Source organism: Osmerus eperlanus, chromosome 2 (genome assembly GCF_963692335.1).
Source record: "Osmerus eperlanus chromosome 2, fOsmEpe2.1, whole genome shotgun sequence".
Classification (NCBI taxonomy): domain Eukaryota; kingdom Metazoa; phylum Chordata; class Actinopteri; order Osmeriformes; family Osmeridae; genus Osmerus; species Osmerus eperlanus.
The window spans coordinates 22,831,175-22,844,150 of record NC_085019.1 but is presented as its reverse complement, the minus strand read 5'-3'; the positions used below and the strand labels follow the sequence as shown (position 1 = coordinate 22,844,150).

Here is a 12,976-nt window from a genome sequence, read left to right as displayed (position 1 = left end):
TAGAAGCCTCACGGTCGCGTTAATGGCCACTTTGCCCAACAGATCTAGCCTATAATATAAAGACAAACAATATAGTCCACACTTCGAGAGAAATACTTCCCACTGTCCCAGTTTTTGCGAAGTCAGCTACGCCACCGAGAACAGGCCGTGTTTTAGCGTGCCAGTGTGCCTGACCTCCTCTACATATACTGCAGGCGAAAGCTTGCAGCGGCCTACACACTGCATTGTGTTTCTCTTTAGATAGGCCACTCGCCCACACACATTTCACCCATTTTTGCCTTTAGACCTGAGAGCAAGAACAAATACTTAATACGTCTGCAAATTCATTTATAGCTAATCGTAAATTGTTGGGGGGTTAAGGGATTATTTGCTGACAGTAAACATGGTCTCACGTTATAGCCTACGTATGGTTGAATCTAAATATATAGGCCTAAACAGAACATTTTATAGGGTAAAACGACGATTTCTTTGTTGAGATCTTGAAGAAAAAGGAAGAATTCTTGAGGGTGGTTGCTGTCAAGCGCTTTGCCGGGAAAAAGATTGATCACCACAGTTCTTTTTTTTCTCTATAGGCTACTTGGTCTCCCAAAATATCTCATCAGTTACAACACATTTTTTAAGTTACATAATTTACCAATACATTTTCGACGCAGTTTTGCCTTGTGCGGCTTTTAACTCAACGCTGGAATTAATTAATAAAGGCCAAAGTCTTAAACCACAACGTCTGTTTTATACAGTCAGGATTCCTAGTTGCAGCAGGCGACCTGGCTGTGAACTTTCGTCAGTCGGCTCAGTAAACAAGCTGTCCATTTTTTTACACCGAAAAAACCTACCAGTGGAAAGCTTTGCAGGACTGAATATTTCTAAGGGTAAACGCTTGTCTCTCTCTCTCTCTCTCTCTCTCTCTCTCTCTCTCTCTCTCTCTCTCTCTCTCTCTCTCTCTCTCTCTCTCTCTCTCTATTTCTCTCTCACCTCACTCACTTACACACATACATACATATACGGGCTCACACACTTGTGTATGCTAACATTATCAATTGTAGGGCTACAATATAACGAAATTACACACTTACACACTGCTCTTCAATCTGCATCAGCCCTTTGTGATATTATAGTACGTTTCTCTGCTGCACCATGAATAGCTACCAATGGCTTTATGCTGGCTCGCTGACGAAAGAAAACCGTTATTCGACATTAGCTCAGCGTCTTATGAAGACATATCCCATGTAAGATGGGTTGGAAATGTATTCTTTTTTTTACTTAAGGCGCCTCATCTCCTGTCAAACTTTTAAGATTAATGACCTACTCTGGTAAACACGAAGATTGCCATATTGCAAGTGTGTCTTCGGCATCCACCTAATGTTACATAGTTACATCACCAGAATCGAAAATCTGTTCACCAGTCTCTATTGTTTGGCATAAGGGGCCTCGACAACATCCCACGCGACACAGCTAGGTGAGACACATGGCAACCGAGCCCTTTTTATTATAATTATTACATGCACCCCCTGCTAATACAAAACAACATGATATCCTACGATATATGAACATTTGCTCAAAATAATGCGTTCTTTAGCCACCAGGCCTCGGATTTCCATTGGATGTTATTGGTCATGTGACCAGGAATTGGCTGCAATTTCGCCCATAGTCTTCAGTTTAGTAGACCAAGGTCCCCATACGCTAGTAATATCACCAATATACACAATTATTAAAGGCCGCAAATACGCCATTGCGGGGAGCTGATAATCACGCGTTTTTGTTATTATTTAGCTCTTTTTGTTTTTGCGGTCCGCTTGCTGACCAGGAGACGATATGAATTTTGAATTTGAGAGGGAGATTGGGTTCATAAACAGCCAGCCTTCCCTTGCAGAGTGCCTGACGTCTTTTCCCGCTGTCCTGGAGTCATTTCAAACTTCATCAATCAAGGACTCGACAGTAATTCCTCCTCCTTTCGAGCACACCATCCCCAGCCTAAGCCCGTGCACAAGCAGCCAGGCGCGACCGAGGAGCCAAAAGAGAGCCTCCAATGGCCTGCAGCTTCGGACGCCGCAGTCTCACCAGGGCCCTGCCCCGCCAGCTAGCGCTGCTGGCCCGCTGGCACACGAGTTCCCCTGGATGAAAGAGAAGAAATCCTCCAAGAAGTGCCCTAAATCTGCGAATGCCACCCTTGCCTCTTCCTCTTCCCCCTCTCCCGCATCCTCCGGATATGCCACAGCAGGGCTGGAATCCCCGACAGGTCGGTACATTAAAGAGAAACAAGACTATCTATTAACATTTAATTGTTTTCTTTTCCTGCATTGCATGTGTGAATGTAGCATCCTGTGGGGACGGCTTTTAAACGGGATCGTTCAAAACCATTACATGGGAAGGCTTTTTAAAGGGATATCATCATGATGTTACTGTTTTTATTTCCAGAACCATACTGTGATGCATTTATTTTCTGAAGCATGTTCCCCATTATGCTGGTGTTGTGTGTGCAGACAGGGACCTGCATTATGCTGCAGTGCTGCTTTGCATGAGCCATTTGAACTCATATTAATCATAATACTACTGCACCACATACTATTCGATTATATATCACTTGGGTATTCCTACATGTATAAAACGAGCTGATATCTGCAACATCACTAATCTGGTCATAAGATATATATTCTACTAAACCTTTACAATGTTTCAATGTGCCCAATCTGGTGCGTAAAATGTGGTTGTGTGTTGCCATTCTTGGATATAAAGTTGCATTTCAACAGATTTGAAATGTTGCCTTGGAATAACGATTTAATCGCAGTCTGTGTCAGCACTGTCTTAATGATATATATTCATACCCATGTCTCGGGGCTGGGAGCCATGTTGGATGTCAGTATATAATGGCGAGGCAGTGCACAAAACAAAATATGGGGGCTTGGAGGAATAACGCGTCTCTGCTAACCTGATACAGGCAACATCAGAGAGCCACTGTACTGGAGTTGCTGAAAACAACTGTACAAGGGCTGTACTGGGGATATACACATAGTTCATTTTTATTGGGTTTTCAGCGGCGTGCCAAATGTGTCAGCGGATCATTATAAGGTTGATAGTTTGGACTTATTTATGTTCAATGTCTGGGTTCTTGCAGACACACATGGCGGTCTGGACAACGGAAGCGGGTCCAGGAGGCTGAGGACTGCATACACCAACACACAACTGCTCGAGCTGGAGAAGGAGTTCCACTTCAATAAATATCTCTGTCGGCCACGACGGGTGGAAATCGCTGCGCTTTTGGATCTAACTGAGAGGCAGGTCAAAGTATGGTTCCAAAACCGGCGAATGAAGCACAAGCGGCAAACGACACACCACAGGGAGGGCCAAGAGGGTGACCCTGGAGGATTTGAACCCCTGGAAGGGGCCGATGCCTCTTCGCCTTACTCAAGCCAACCACTGGAAGCCTCTGGCTCGGCTGCGTCCGAGGGCGAGACGTGCAACTCTGCAGCCTCCACCTACACGAATAGCAGTGACAATAATCACCCCACGCCCGAGGATGACCAGCTGAGCCGCCAAGAGCCAGCATCAGTCTCAGATACAACCGTGCGGTCCCCCCCGTTCCCCCTAACGCCCACTACAGATAACCCCACAACAATGGGCGACGCCGGCGCATCTGGCCCAGATCATTCGTTTTCGGAACAGCGGGATGCCGTGTCCGCCTCTCTCTCCGATTTAAATTTCTTTTCGGCCGATTCCTGCCTCCAGATTTCTGACGCTCTATCGCCCAGCCTGCAAAGCTCCCTCGACAGCCCTGTAGATTTCTCGGAGGAGGACTTTGACTTGTTCACGAGCACACTTTGTACTATAGATTTACAACATTTACAATTTTAGGACGACAAAAAGAACTTTAAGCAAACAATCGAATTAAGGAGACTGCCCATAGTGTTACAATAGTGTGCATCTCGGCAACATTCCTGAATGTTCCTTTTTTGAAGATAGAAGTTAACCTGAGACGTACGGATCGAATTATGTACTACTTGCTGGCAATACATTTTTGGTTTATGCACTCGAAATCCCATACGGACTTCCCTTTGTCCAAATTTCAGGTATTTATTGCAATTTTGTTGTCTGGCATCATATAATTTACAGTATTTAAAATCTCCTTAATGTTTCAGACTTGTCAATGCAGCTCAATCGATAAATAATTCTCAGGAAATGTATCAAATCTATTGGATAGCTGGACTGCTTTTAGAAATTCTCTCTTCACTGGCAGCATCCGTGTTGACGAGTTTTAGAACTAGTTTATTTATTGAGATTCTTTAATAGTACAAATTTCAAATTATTTATTGTACATTATTTTCATAGTTGAAATAAAAAAACATTTATAATGTGGCGTAAGTGTTGTTGATTGCTTGATGAAAATACATTGATAATGCTTTGTTTTTAATAATGCACCTATTTGTAAGATGGGAAGCTGATAACAATGCAACAGTTTGGGAGTCAGTGCCTCATAGCCACATGCAACCGTTGACCCAATTTAACACAATTTAGAAAATGCATTACACAGATATTATTATAGCATATGTAATATTAATTGTAATATAAATATGGGTATAATTATTATTACATGTGTGTTTGTGTTACCATAGCCAATTACTTAATTTTGAGATATGTTACAGACATGTAGCTTACAGGTTATGTCGATGGTTATGTTCATATTCAGATGTAATTTAGAAGAAGATAAAAGGCACGTTTGGCATATTATGGTGTTATTCAGTGTGACTATTTTACTTTGTATTTAATCAACAAGATATGCTGCAATTTGTTGTTCACAAATGTTCTAGGTTGGAACTCTTCTTAGATTCTTATTCAAATGCAAACCTATAACAAAGGCTATCACTAAATATTTCGGTTGAAACAAATAACGAAGGGTAAAGAACTGATCAAGCGCACACTGTTAGCCAAGTTATTGTTTTGGTCTAGGCTAACTCCCTGCGTGGTGCATTAAGCCATAGGCCGGTCGAACTAGCTCAGCTAACATTGTAGCCTAGCATGAGGTGCTGGGTGAGCTCGAGTCTGGCTGCTATCCTGCTGATGCAAAATGGCGCTGAGAACACAATGGGCGATATGAACAATAACGCGGCAGCCATTATAAGTCCCTCGTCACTGTGGATATAGCATAATAAGCCACTACGCAACATTAAGGCTGACTAACTGACCAACATCAGAGCCTTTCTCAAGGATTTCGTTGTTATTTTTTATTATTGTTATTATTCTAAACAGGCTAACATACAATAATAATTTCCTAAAGCTTTATGGTAAAAAACGTTATTGTAGGCTAATAGCCTATGCTTTTATTATTCCTATGATAATGTGGATGACTAAAATGTGCAATATTTAAACCTTAAAGCTATTTATATCATTAAGTGACTCAGTCAACAACGTGCTCATCCATATCCCTCTTGTAGATATATCTATAAGCTCTCTCTCCTTGTTACTGATTCCACCCTCCCCCATGCCTGCCTGCATTCAGCTGCTCAACAGCACTAACTGTCTTTATCTTCATAAAGCACCAGACACCAAATCATAATTACAGAATTTTGTATCTATGTCACCTTATTTTTATGGTATGGAAAAATCTGGGTTGGCCTGGGAAACATAGCCTAATCATTGCAATCTTGTCATGATATCCTTTTCTTGCAGCTACTTATTGGCACCATGTTCTTGACATCTCCACTACACACTTCCTGTCTGATGTGCAGAGTGGATCAGAAGAACCGAAATGGCTCCCAGTGGGGGTCGGATCAGGTTTAAGGAGAGGAAACTAGGAATCAGAACCGGGTCACGGACCCTTGGAGTCACCAATCACCAGGGGGGCCACATGAAAAGCAGTTCAGGGGTTCAGCCAAGGCCAGTTTGAGTGTGTCTCAGGGAGTCTGCAAGACTGTGTCTGCAGTAGGCTGTGTGGATGTGTGCAAGGACACAACATTTACCAACCAGAGGCAGTCCGCCTCCACCTCAGTCCCCAAAGAGACAGCGACAACCGGTCGATGCTGCAGACCCAGGGGTCCCTATCTGGGGGACCAGAGAGGGGCCTGACCACTGGGTCTGCATGGCAACCACTGACACACATGAATCAATTCAACATCCAAATGACCACCACAATGAATGGGGTCATTTTAGTTCACTGGTGTGTGTGTATGTGAGTATACAGAAACATTTTGGATATCAGGTAAGTGTGAAACTCAGCCACAAGTCCTGACTTGCAATTTTGGGAAGGACGAATGCGCAGTACACCTTTTCTTTGGTTTATTTCTACAATCTTTACCGCAGTCTATCTGAGACCATATCGCCAGACAACCAGAGGCGCAGGAGGGGACGAGGTGACTGTTTAGACAACAGAAGCCATGCCCACAGGGCACTCCTGGCTTTGTCAATTCTGAAGTGGGAAGTGATGGTTGACGGATGTATGTGCTTGATAATTTAAGGTGTGGTGCCTGTGTCTTTGCTTATCTATCCATATTTGCTTTCCCTGGCCTCCCTCCAAGGCTATGAGAAGCCGGTTATCTGCCATGTTTCCTTCCCAATCGGTAACAATCAGGACATTTGTTTACTTCTTGTCATGAGTCATCTTTGTAATGTTTTTCCAAAGTGTTTGTCTTGGACGGTGGCGAAGGAGGATGGCAGAGCAGGAGAAGAGAGGCATGGTGCCTGAAGAAGAATTTCACAGCACAGATTTTCCAGTATGACGTTTGCACAGTTATGTTTACTCATACAGTAAGTGCAGGATGGGAAATGCTTTGCCGCTCTAGCCAATCACATTTGAAACTGATGTTGCCTGTTTGCTGCAACTCTTCTGTTTGGCTGAGTCAGATCACATGACCTAAAAGGGATGGGCCAGAAACCAGGAAGTCCCACAAACACAGACAAACGATGTATCGCAGAGTGTAAACACAGAGAGCAATTTTTAAGGGTGTATCTGTAAGTGACCTTTTTAAAATAAAATGTTACGTAACGTAAGTTTTTTTACATTCTGTCTTATTGTAGACATGTTGTATTCAGTGAAATAAGGGGTGTCATGTTGTACAGTTTGTATGCTAAACAAAATGGGGGGAAAACACAAACATTCCTTGTTTTGCCATCACATATTTATTAAATTGACAAAAAAAAAATATTTACACAAGGTAAAATATGGAGATTATATTTTAAAAGGAGGAGTCGTTATTATTGGAGTCAATAACAAATTGAGAACGAAACTATAATTGCAACCATGAAGTAGTCAAATGGAGAACAACAGGTACACATTTGTTGCAGTTTCTGTGTTCTCTGATTGTGCTGTGACATCATCGCGCTGAAAAGACAGGAAGTGAGCGATCTCTTCACAGCTGGTTTGAAGGCCAAGAGGATGGTGTTGAAACACTTTAGGATGTTCCCCTTAACTATGGCTGCACATGTTTTTATGTTTGTGTAAACATTACTTTTGGGGCAACCATAAAACAACTACAAACTTGACACAGTTTGCATTATATAGATAGATAGACTACTTTAGTGATCCCCAACAAGGAAATTAAAGTGTCTTCACAGCCAGGTACATTACACAGTCACAGTCACAATCCAACTACAAATTCAATAAAGATATCTAAAAAATAAAAAAAGTGATCTTCATTTACACAATCAATCCTATCATCTCATTTTCACAAACTGAATGTGAAAGAAAATGAACAAGCGCCTGTTAGAGGCCATAATTTATATACAAAATGAACACTGTAGACCTGTAATAGATGACAGCACAAACTGGAGCACTAGACGGCGGTCTCTGGTAATGCCGTCCACAGATCTGGTGACGTGTTGTCAGACCAGGTTCACAGTCGTGGGTAGCTAGTATTTTTGTAGCTGAGGTCCTTCGATTTTCATTTTTCTTGCCTAACATCTAATACCACAGTACTTCAACATGTCAGAAGAAAGCAGTTGAAAGAAGCTGTAACCAAAGTCAGGTTAACCATGATTACAATACTTGTGGTTTGGACTGAGTTCCATGCTGTGTTTGGTCCCAGTTGGGTCCCTCCTTGTGTTCCCAGGTGTCGATGCGGTGAGACAGCATCGGCTGACAGCCAGAGAACTTTTAGTCTTATCAGAGATGGTTCCTCACAGATAGGACCAATCTGATGTGGCAGTGAGTATCCATCCAACATGACTGCCAAAACATGTCCTCGACCGGCGAAAGCAGACGCCGTTGAAATCTCACAGGTAAGGAGACGGCTTAATGTGTTATGTGTGATTTAGCTTCACACTTCACACAAATTGCTTATCTGACTTGACTATGTATGTCAGTTGCAACTGCGCTGAGGTACGAGGGTTTGTGACCAGCGTAGAGATGGATTGGAACAGATTCTGGCCATCAGACCATGAAGAATGTTCTCTTGGACTAATAGCAGGGACTTGTTTTCTCTTAGAATGAGTGATCCATGCTGTATGTGATGCAAAAGTATTCCCAGAGCGGCATTAGCATGTGTGTGTGTGTGTGTGTATGTGTGTGTGTGAATGTGTGTGGTCTCACCAACACATGGTCATGTCAAACAGTGCCACCCTTGTAGTGACCCAGGAGGGCCTTCTCAATCAGCAACTCATACAGGATGTGACATCATAGAACACAGTCCCTCACATGGGCTTGCAACCAGACAACACCCTGCAGTCATGCCAACCGCCAACCACTCTCCTCTCCCAGGCCGAGACGTTTATGAACATTTGAAAGAACGGCATGGGATTAAGATGGCGTTCCTGCGATTAACCACATCCTACTCGTTCTTTTTTGGTGCGTTCAACTGAGGATTCGGTTGGCCCCGAGATAGGATGTTGTAGAGCCCAGGGCCTTGAGTCTATCTTGGCTGTACAGCCCTGGAGTTAAAGATAACTGTAAGGCTCTGGAGCTCAAACAGAACCCGGCACAGTAGATGACGACTACACACTGTTCCTGTTCTCCCTCTCGTCTCCTGTTCCGGGACCAGAGCTGCCCTGCACGGCGGAGAGGCTAATGTAATAGCCCTCCAACTCGGCAGTCGACAGGGAAATCTCTCCATCCCTGTCCACTATCACATTCCACGCTTTTCGGGAAGGACTGAGGCCCGCTTCCAGGAATGTGGTAATGGGTCACGTGACTTTTCTAAAAGCCTGAGCGCGCTCAGTGTTCCCCTGCATGCAGAGGAGGGATCCGATGACAAGGCTCTTAGAGCGTAGGCCGGCGACAATCCGCACACTTCACCAGTACAGCGATATGGAAGAGACAATAGCTTATCAAAATCAGTGGCTGTAGGTCTGAGAGGCAGGATGTGGCCTGTCCTCTCTCAGGAAGTGGGACTGAGTGACACTGGTTAAAGCCGAGACTTGCCTGGTCAAGTCTCCCTGTTGCCTAGAAACACTGGTAAACAAGGAAGTAGGAATGCAGTATGTGAGGCACTGTCTCGTTATCACAGGAATATACAGTGAGGTTCATTAAACATGGCATTAATCTGTCAGAGAGAGAGAGAGAGAGAGAGAGGGACAGACAGACAGACAAAGTGAGAAAGAGAGAGAGAGAGAGAGAGAGAGAGAGAGAGAGAGAGAGAGAGAGAGAGAGAGAGAGAGAGAGAGAGAGAGAGAGAGAGAGAGGGAGAGAGAGAGAGAGAGAGAAAGAAAGACAGAGAGACAGAGACAGAGAGCATAGTGATCTTTTAAATACTATGTTGGGTGGCAGAAAGGCTGATTTGCATTTGTGGTCACAGGAAAATTATACAGCATTCCACTCGGAACCCACAACAATAAATATGATTTTGTTTATTTATGGTTATGGAACAATCTTACATTGATGTTTGAGTCAAAGCAGAGCATTGCAAATGTTTCTTTCCTTGTCAACTCACAGCCCTCCAGAGGTAGCTGGGGCTGGATCGCAATCCAGGCCCACAAGGGTCTGGCTGGCAACATCAATAGGCTTAGCCGCTCAAGTCTCAAACATTTGTGTTTACGCTAACGCAAATCACTGTGGGGTTTGCATACATATTTGCACGAAGCACTTACCAAATGTCAACTATATCTGGCAGAGGGGCTTGTGAGAACAGGGGTAGAGTAGAGGAAAAGGGTGGTGATGCCATGTTGAGAGACAACCGTAAGAGAGACAAGCTTGCCCTCAAACAGATGAAGCGTCTTACACCTAGCCTAGCATCTCAAATCTAGACCTGCTTTTGTTTTCATTTAGGAACAGCGAGAAGGTCACCCTGCCCTTGAGTGTAGTTTCTCACCTGTATATTCATGTGACAAACAATCTAGGACTGGCTAACCCAGTAGATTTTTATTTTATTTTTAATAACTTAATTTAATTTCATCTTGCTAATACATATGAAAACGTCACGTTGTTTGGATTATGGTCTGAGATAAATAAAATGAAAAACATGAAATTCTTACACAGTTAGGCCAAAGTGCATTTATTTAATGTTTATGGTTCTTGTCTGCTGAATGAGGAGGTAGGGACTAAAAGCAGCAACGAGCATTTTACGATGGACTAAGGACTGGTTCGAAACCGTCGTTATCTTACGATGGATTTAACGTGCCACGTGGGAGTAACGATGCTTTCGGGAAACGCATCTTCAAGATAACTTGGCACTAACGATTATCGTATGACGCACGCAGGCTAGTGCTTCGTAAACATGGGCTGCGTTTCCCAATAACGATTGATCTTAGTTAAGAGTTAAGTTAAGAGTTATCTACGAGCAAAATAAGGAACGACCGTGATATTTTACGTGCGTTTCCCAAACATTCTCTTAAGAACGTTCGTACCTGTCTCTTAAGAACTAGCCTACTATAAAAGCTTCCCGGATGCGTAAATGTGATTGTTCTGTTGCAACTTCAAGACTTTTGTTAAGTAAACTTTAACCAAAAGAATTGAGTGCACAAAAAGTATTATTTAAGGTCGGTACAGAAAACGTTTATACCTATGGCTATACCATAATTATTATGATCGTTTTTAATTAATATCCTATGGATACAAATAGTTCACATGATGTAACCATATGCATATAGCCTAGCAGGTGTCATGACTTTACAATCACCCTGATGCATTTATGAAATGCTTTTTATGAAACCATTTGATTAAAGACACGTGAAGCCTAGTTAAATGAAAAATATTCACGTTTCAGTTTAACTTTTGTAAAAAGTTTTTTTTTGTAAAACCCTCCAAGTATGCTATACTTTTGTAAAAACAAAAAACAAATAAACAACAACTAAATAACAAAAAAAATATATACAATATAAATAATTAAACAATTTTTTTCATCTCGAATTATCTTTACGCATCCATGTAGCCTTTGGTTGGCCTACTGGTGTCTCCACTGAGTCTCTTTGCTTAAGATTTGACGACGGGAGTCAGGTGGCTGAGCGGTTAGGGAATCGGTCTAGTAATCAGAAGGTTGCCGGTTCGATTCCCCGCCAGGAAAATGACGTTGTGTCCTTGGGCAAGGCACTTCACCCTACTTGCCTCGGGGGAATGTCCCTGTACTTACTGTAAATCGCTCTGGATAAGAGCGTCTGCCAAATGACTAAATGTAAGATGCACTTAGCGATCTACGACTGATCAGGAGCTCTCGTTAATCTACGAGCATTCTAAAGAGCCTCTTTAGCTACGATGGCTTTGGGAAACGGCCCGTAAAACTAAGATCCGTCGTACGATGGATTCTACGATCAATTTAGGCTTACGATGCTTTTGGAAAACGCAGCCCTGGCCTAAACCCAGTCCCAAAAAGATAAAGTGGGTGCAAGTTTCCCAAAGCACTGCGTTGATCCACGTAAAACGCCAACTAGTATAAGAACATTAAAATGTTCTGTCTTCGATTTGGCTGACTGCGACAACTTTGTTTTTGAAATTGCACCAGCATCCTACCACTAGGGGGTTTGCGCAGTTGTGCTTTGAAACTAGCCTAATTATCATGTGCATGCCGTGCTATCCTGTATCTGTTTGCTAGCAGGATTCCCCAGTGGATTACATGTGGTAAATTGTAAAGAGGATGACAGTGATCAAAGGTTTCAATTCTAATCCCTACTCCACTTTGCATCTGAATTCGTCCTCAGATTCTCTTGTTACAGTTTGGAATGAGCTTCTGTTGCCTATGGTGATTTCACGAGTATTTGAAGCCAAACTGGCTACTATCCTATCCTTCAAAAAAAAAGTTTACTTTGTGATATTATGGTCGACCTTACGGAAATCATTTTACAATAAAATGTAAACAGAAAGTTTAATCGAATCATGGATTACTTGGTCAATAATGTCTACCAAAGGCAAACGATTCTGTCAATGACTATGCTATAGGAAATAGGCTAAATGATAAATAATGTTTTTTTTGTGGCTCATACTCTTTTTTCACATTAAAATGATTGGCAAGACGCGATAGTATTTTTCTAATTAAAATACACATTTCTTTAATTCAAACGTGAAGCTCTTGGCTTTCTAGGGCATTTACAGCAATCGGTCAATCTAAAAATGCGCATCGACCTACATGACAATGTGATTTTATCTGGAATAGCATATTGCCTATAGCTAAATATAAATTACATTGTATTCACACCTGTCCTCTAAATTACAAAATGTATTATTCTGCAAAGGTTTTTAAAGATACGCGTGTTTAAAATACACCTAAAAGAGCCTAATAAAACGGTGACATATCTTTTGCAGGAAATCTTCTATTGAATGACACGTGGATATGTCAACTCCCCACAGCAGATAAGTAACCTTCATTTGAGAGGAGGCAGCTAAAAGCTTTGAGTACTCTTAAGATGGAAAAGATACCCTACCAGAACAAACAACAAACTAGTATAGGTCTGAACTTTTGGCCGTGCAACCACCCTTCTCCAAGCAGAGATGCGAGCCGAACAGTAAACATCCTGACAAGTTACAAATTACTGTGGGCGTCATATTGTTAACCTCTCTTGTCCAGCACGGAGTAATGAGCAAATATATTCTAGATTCCTCAGTCCCCATCCATTGCGCGTGGGCAGT

The 12,976-nt window shown here is 42.5% G+C and overlaps 2 protein-coding genes across 3 annotated transcripts in view; one reads left to right on the top strand and one right to left on the bottom strand.

Moving 5' to 3' along the window:
- The window catches only part of slc16a6b (solute carrier family 16 member 6b), a 233,383-nt gene that overhangs the window by 125,438 nt on the left and 94,969 nt on the right, over nucleotides 1–12,976 (bottom strand). The gene's annotated exons all lie outside the window — the stretch shown is intronic.
- hoxb2a (homeobox B2a) lies at nucleotides 1,052–7,214 on the top strand. Of its 2 annotated transcripts, XM_062481196.1 has the most exons (4): nucleotides 1,052–2,236; nucleotides 3,113–4,064; nucleotides 5,662–6,446; nucleotides 6,611–7,214. In XM_062481196.1, exons 1-2 carry the CDS (start codon nucleotides 1,813–1,815, stop codon nucleotides 3,847–3,849), a joined length of 1,161 nt encoding a protein of 386 aa, XP_062337180.1. In that variant the 5' UTR covers nucleotides 1,052–1,812; the 3' UTR covers nucleotides 3,850–4,064; nucleotides 5,662–6,446; nucleotides 6,611–7,214. The 2 variants fall into 2 exon arrangements, with proteins under 2 accessions (XP_062337180.1, XP_062337173.1); XM_062481189.1 differs by having other exon boundaries at nucleotides 5,662–7,214.

What these genes read in the sequence shown, in the direction of transcription:
- hoxb2a (XM_062481196.1), top strand. Translation starts at nt 1,813, where the DNA reads ATGAATTTTGAATTTGAGAGGGAGATTGGGTTCATAAACAGCCAGCCT. An exon ending in AGGGCTGGAATCCCCGACAG is followed by an intron (nt 2,237 to 3,112) that starts GTCGGTACATTA and finishes GGGTTCTTGCAG; the next exon opens with ACACACATGGCGGTCTGGAC.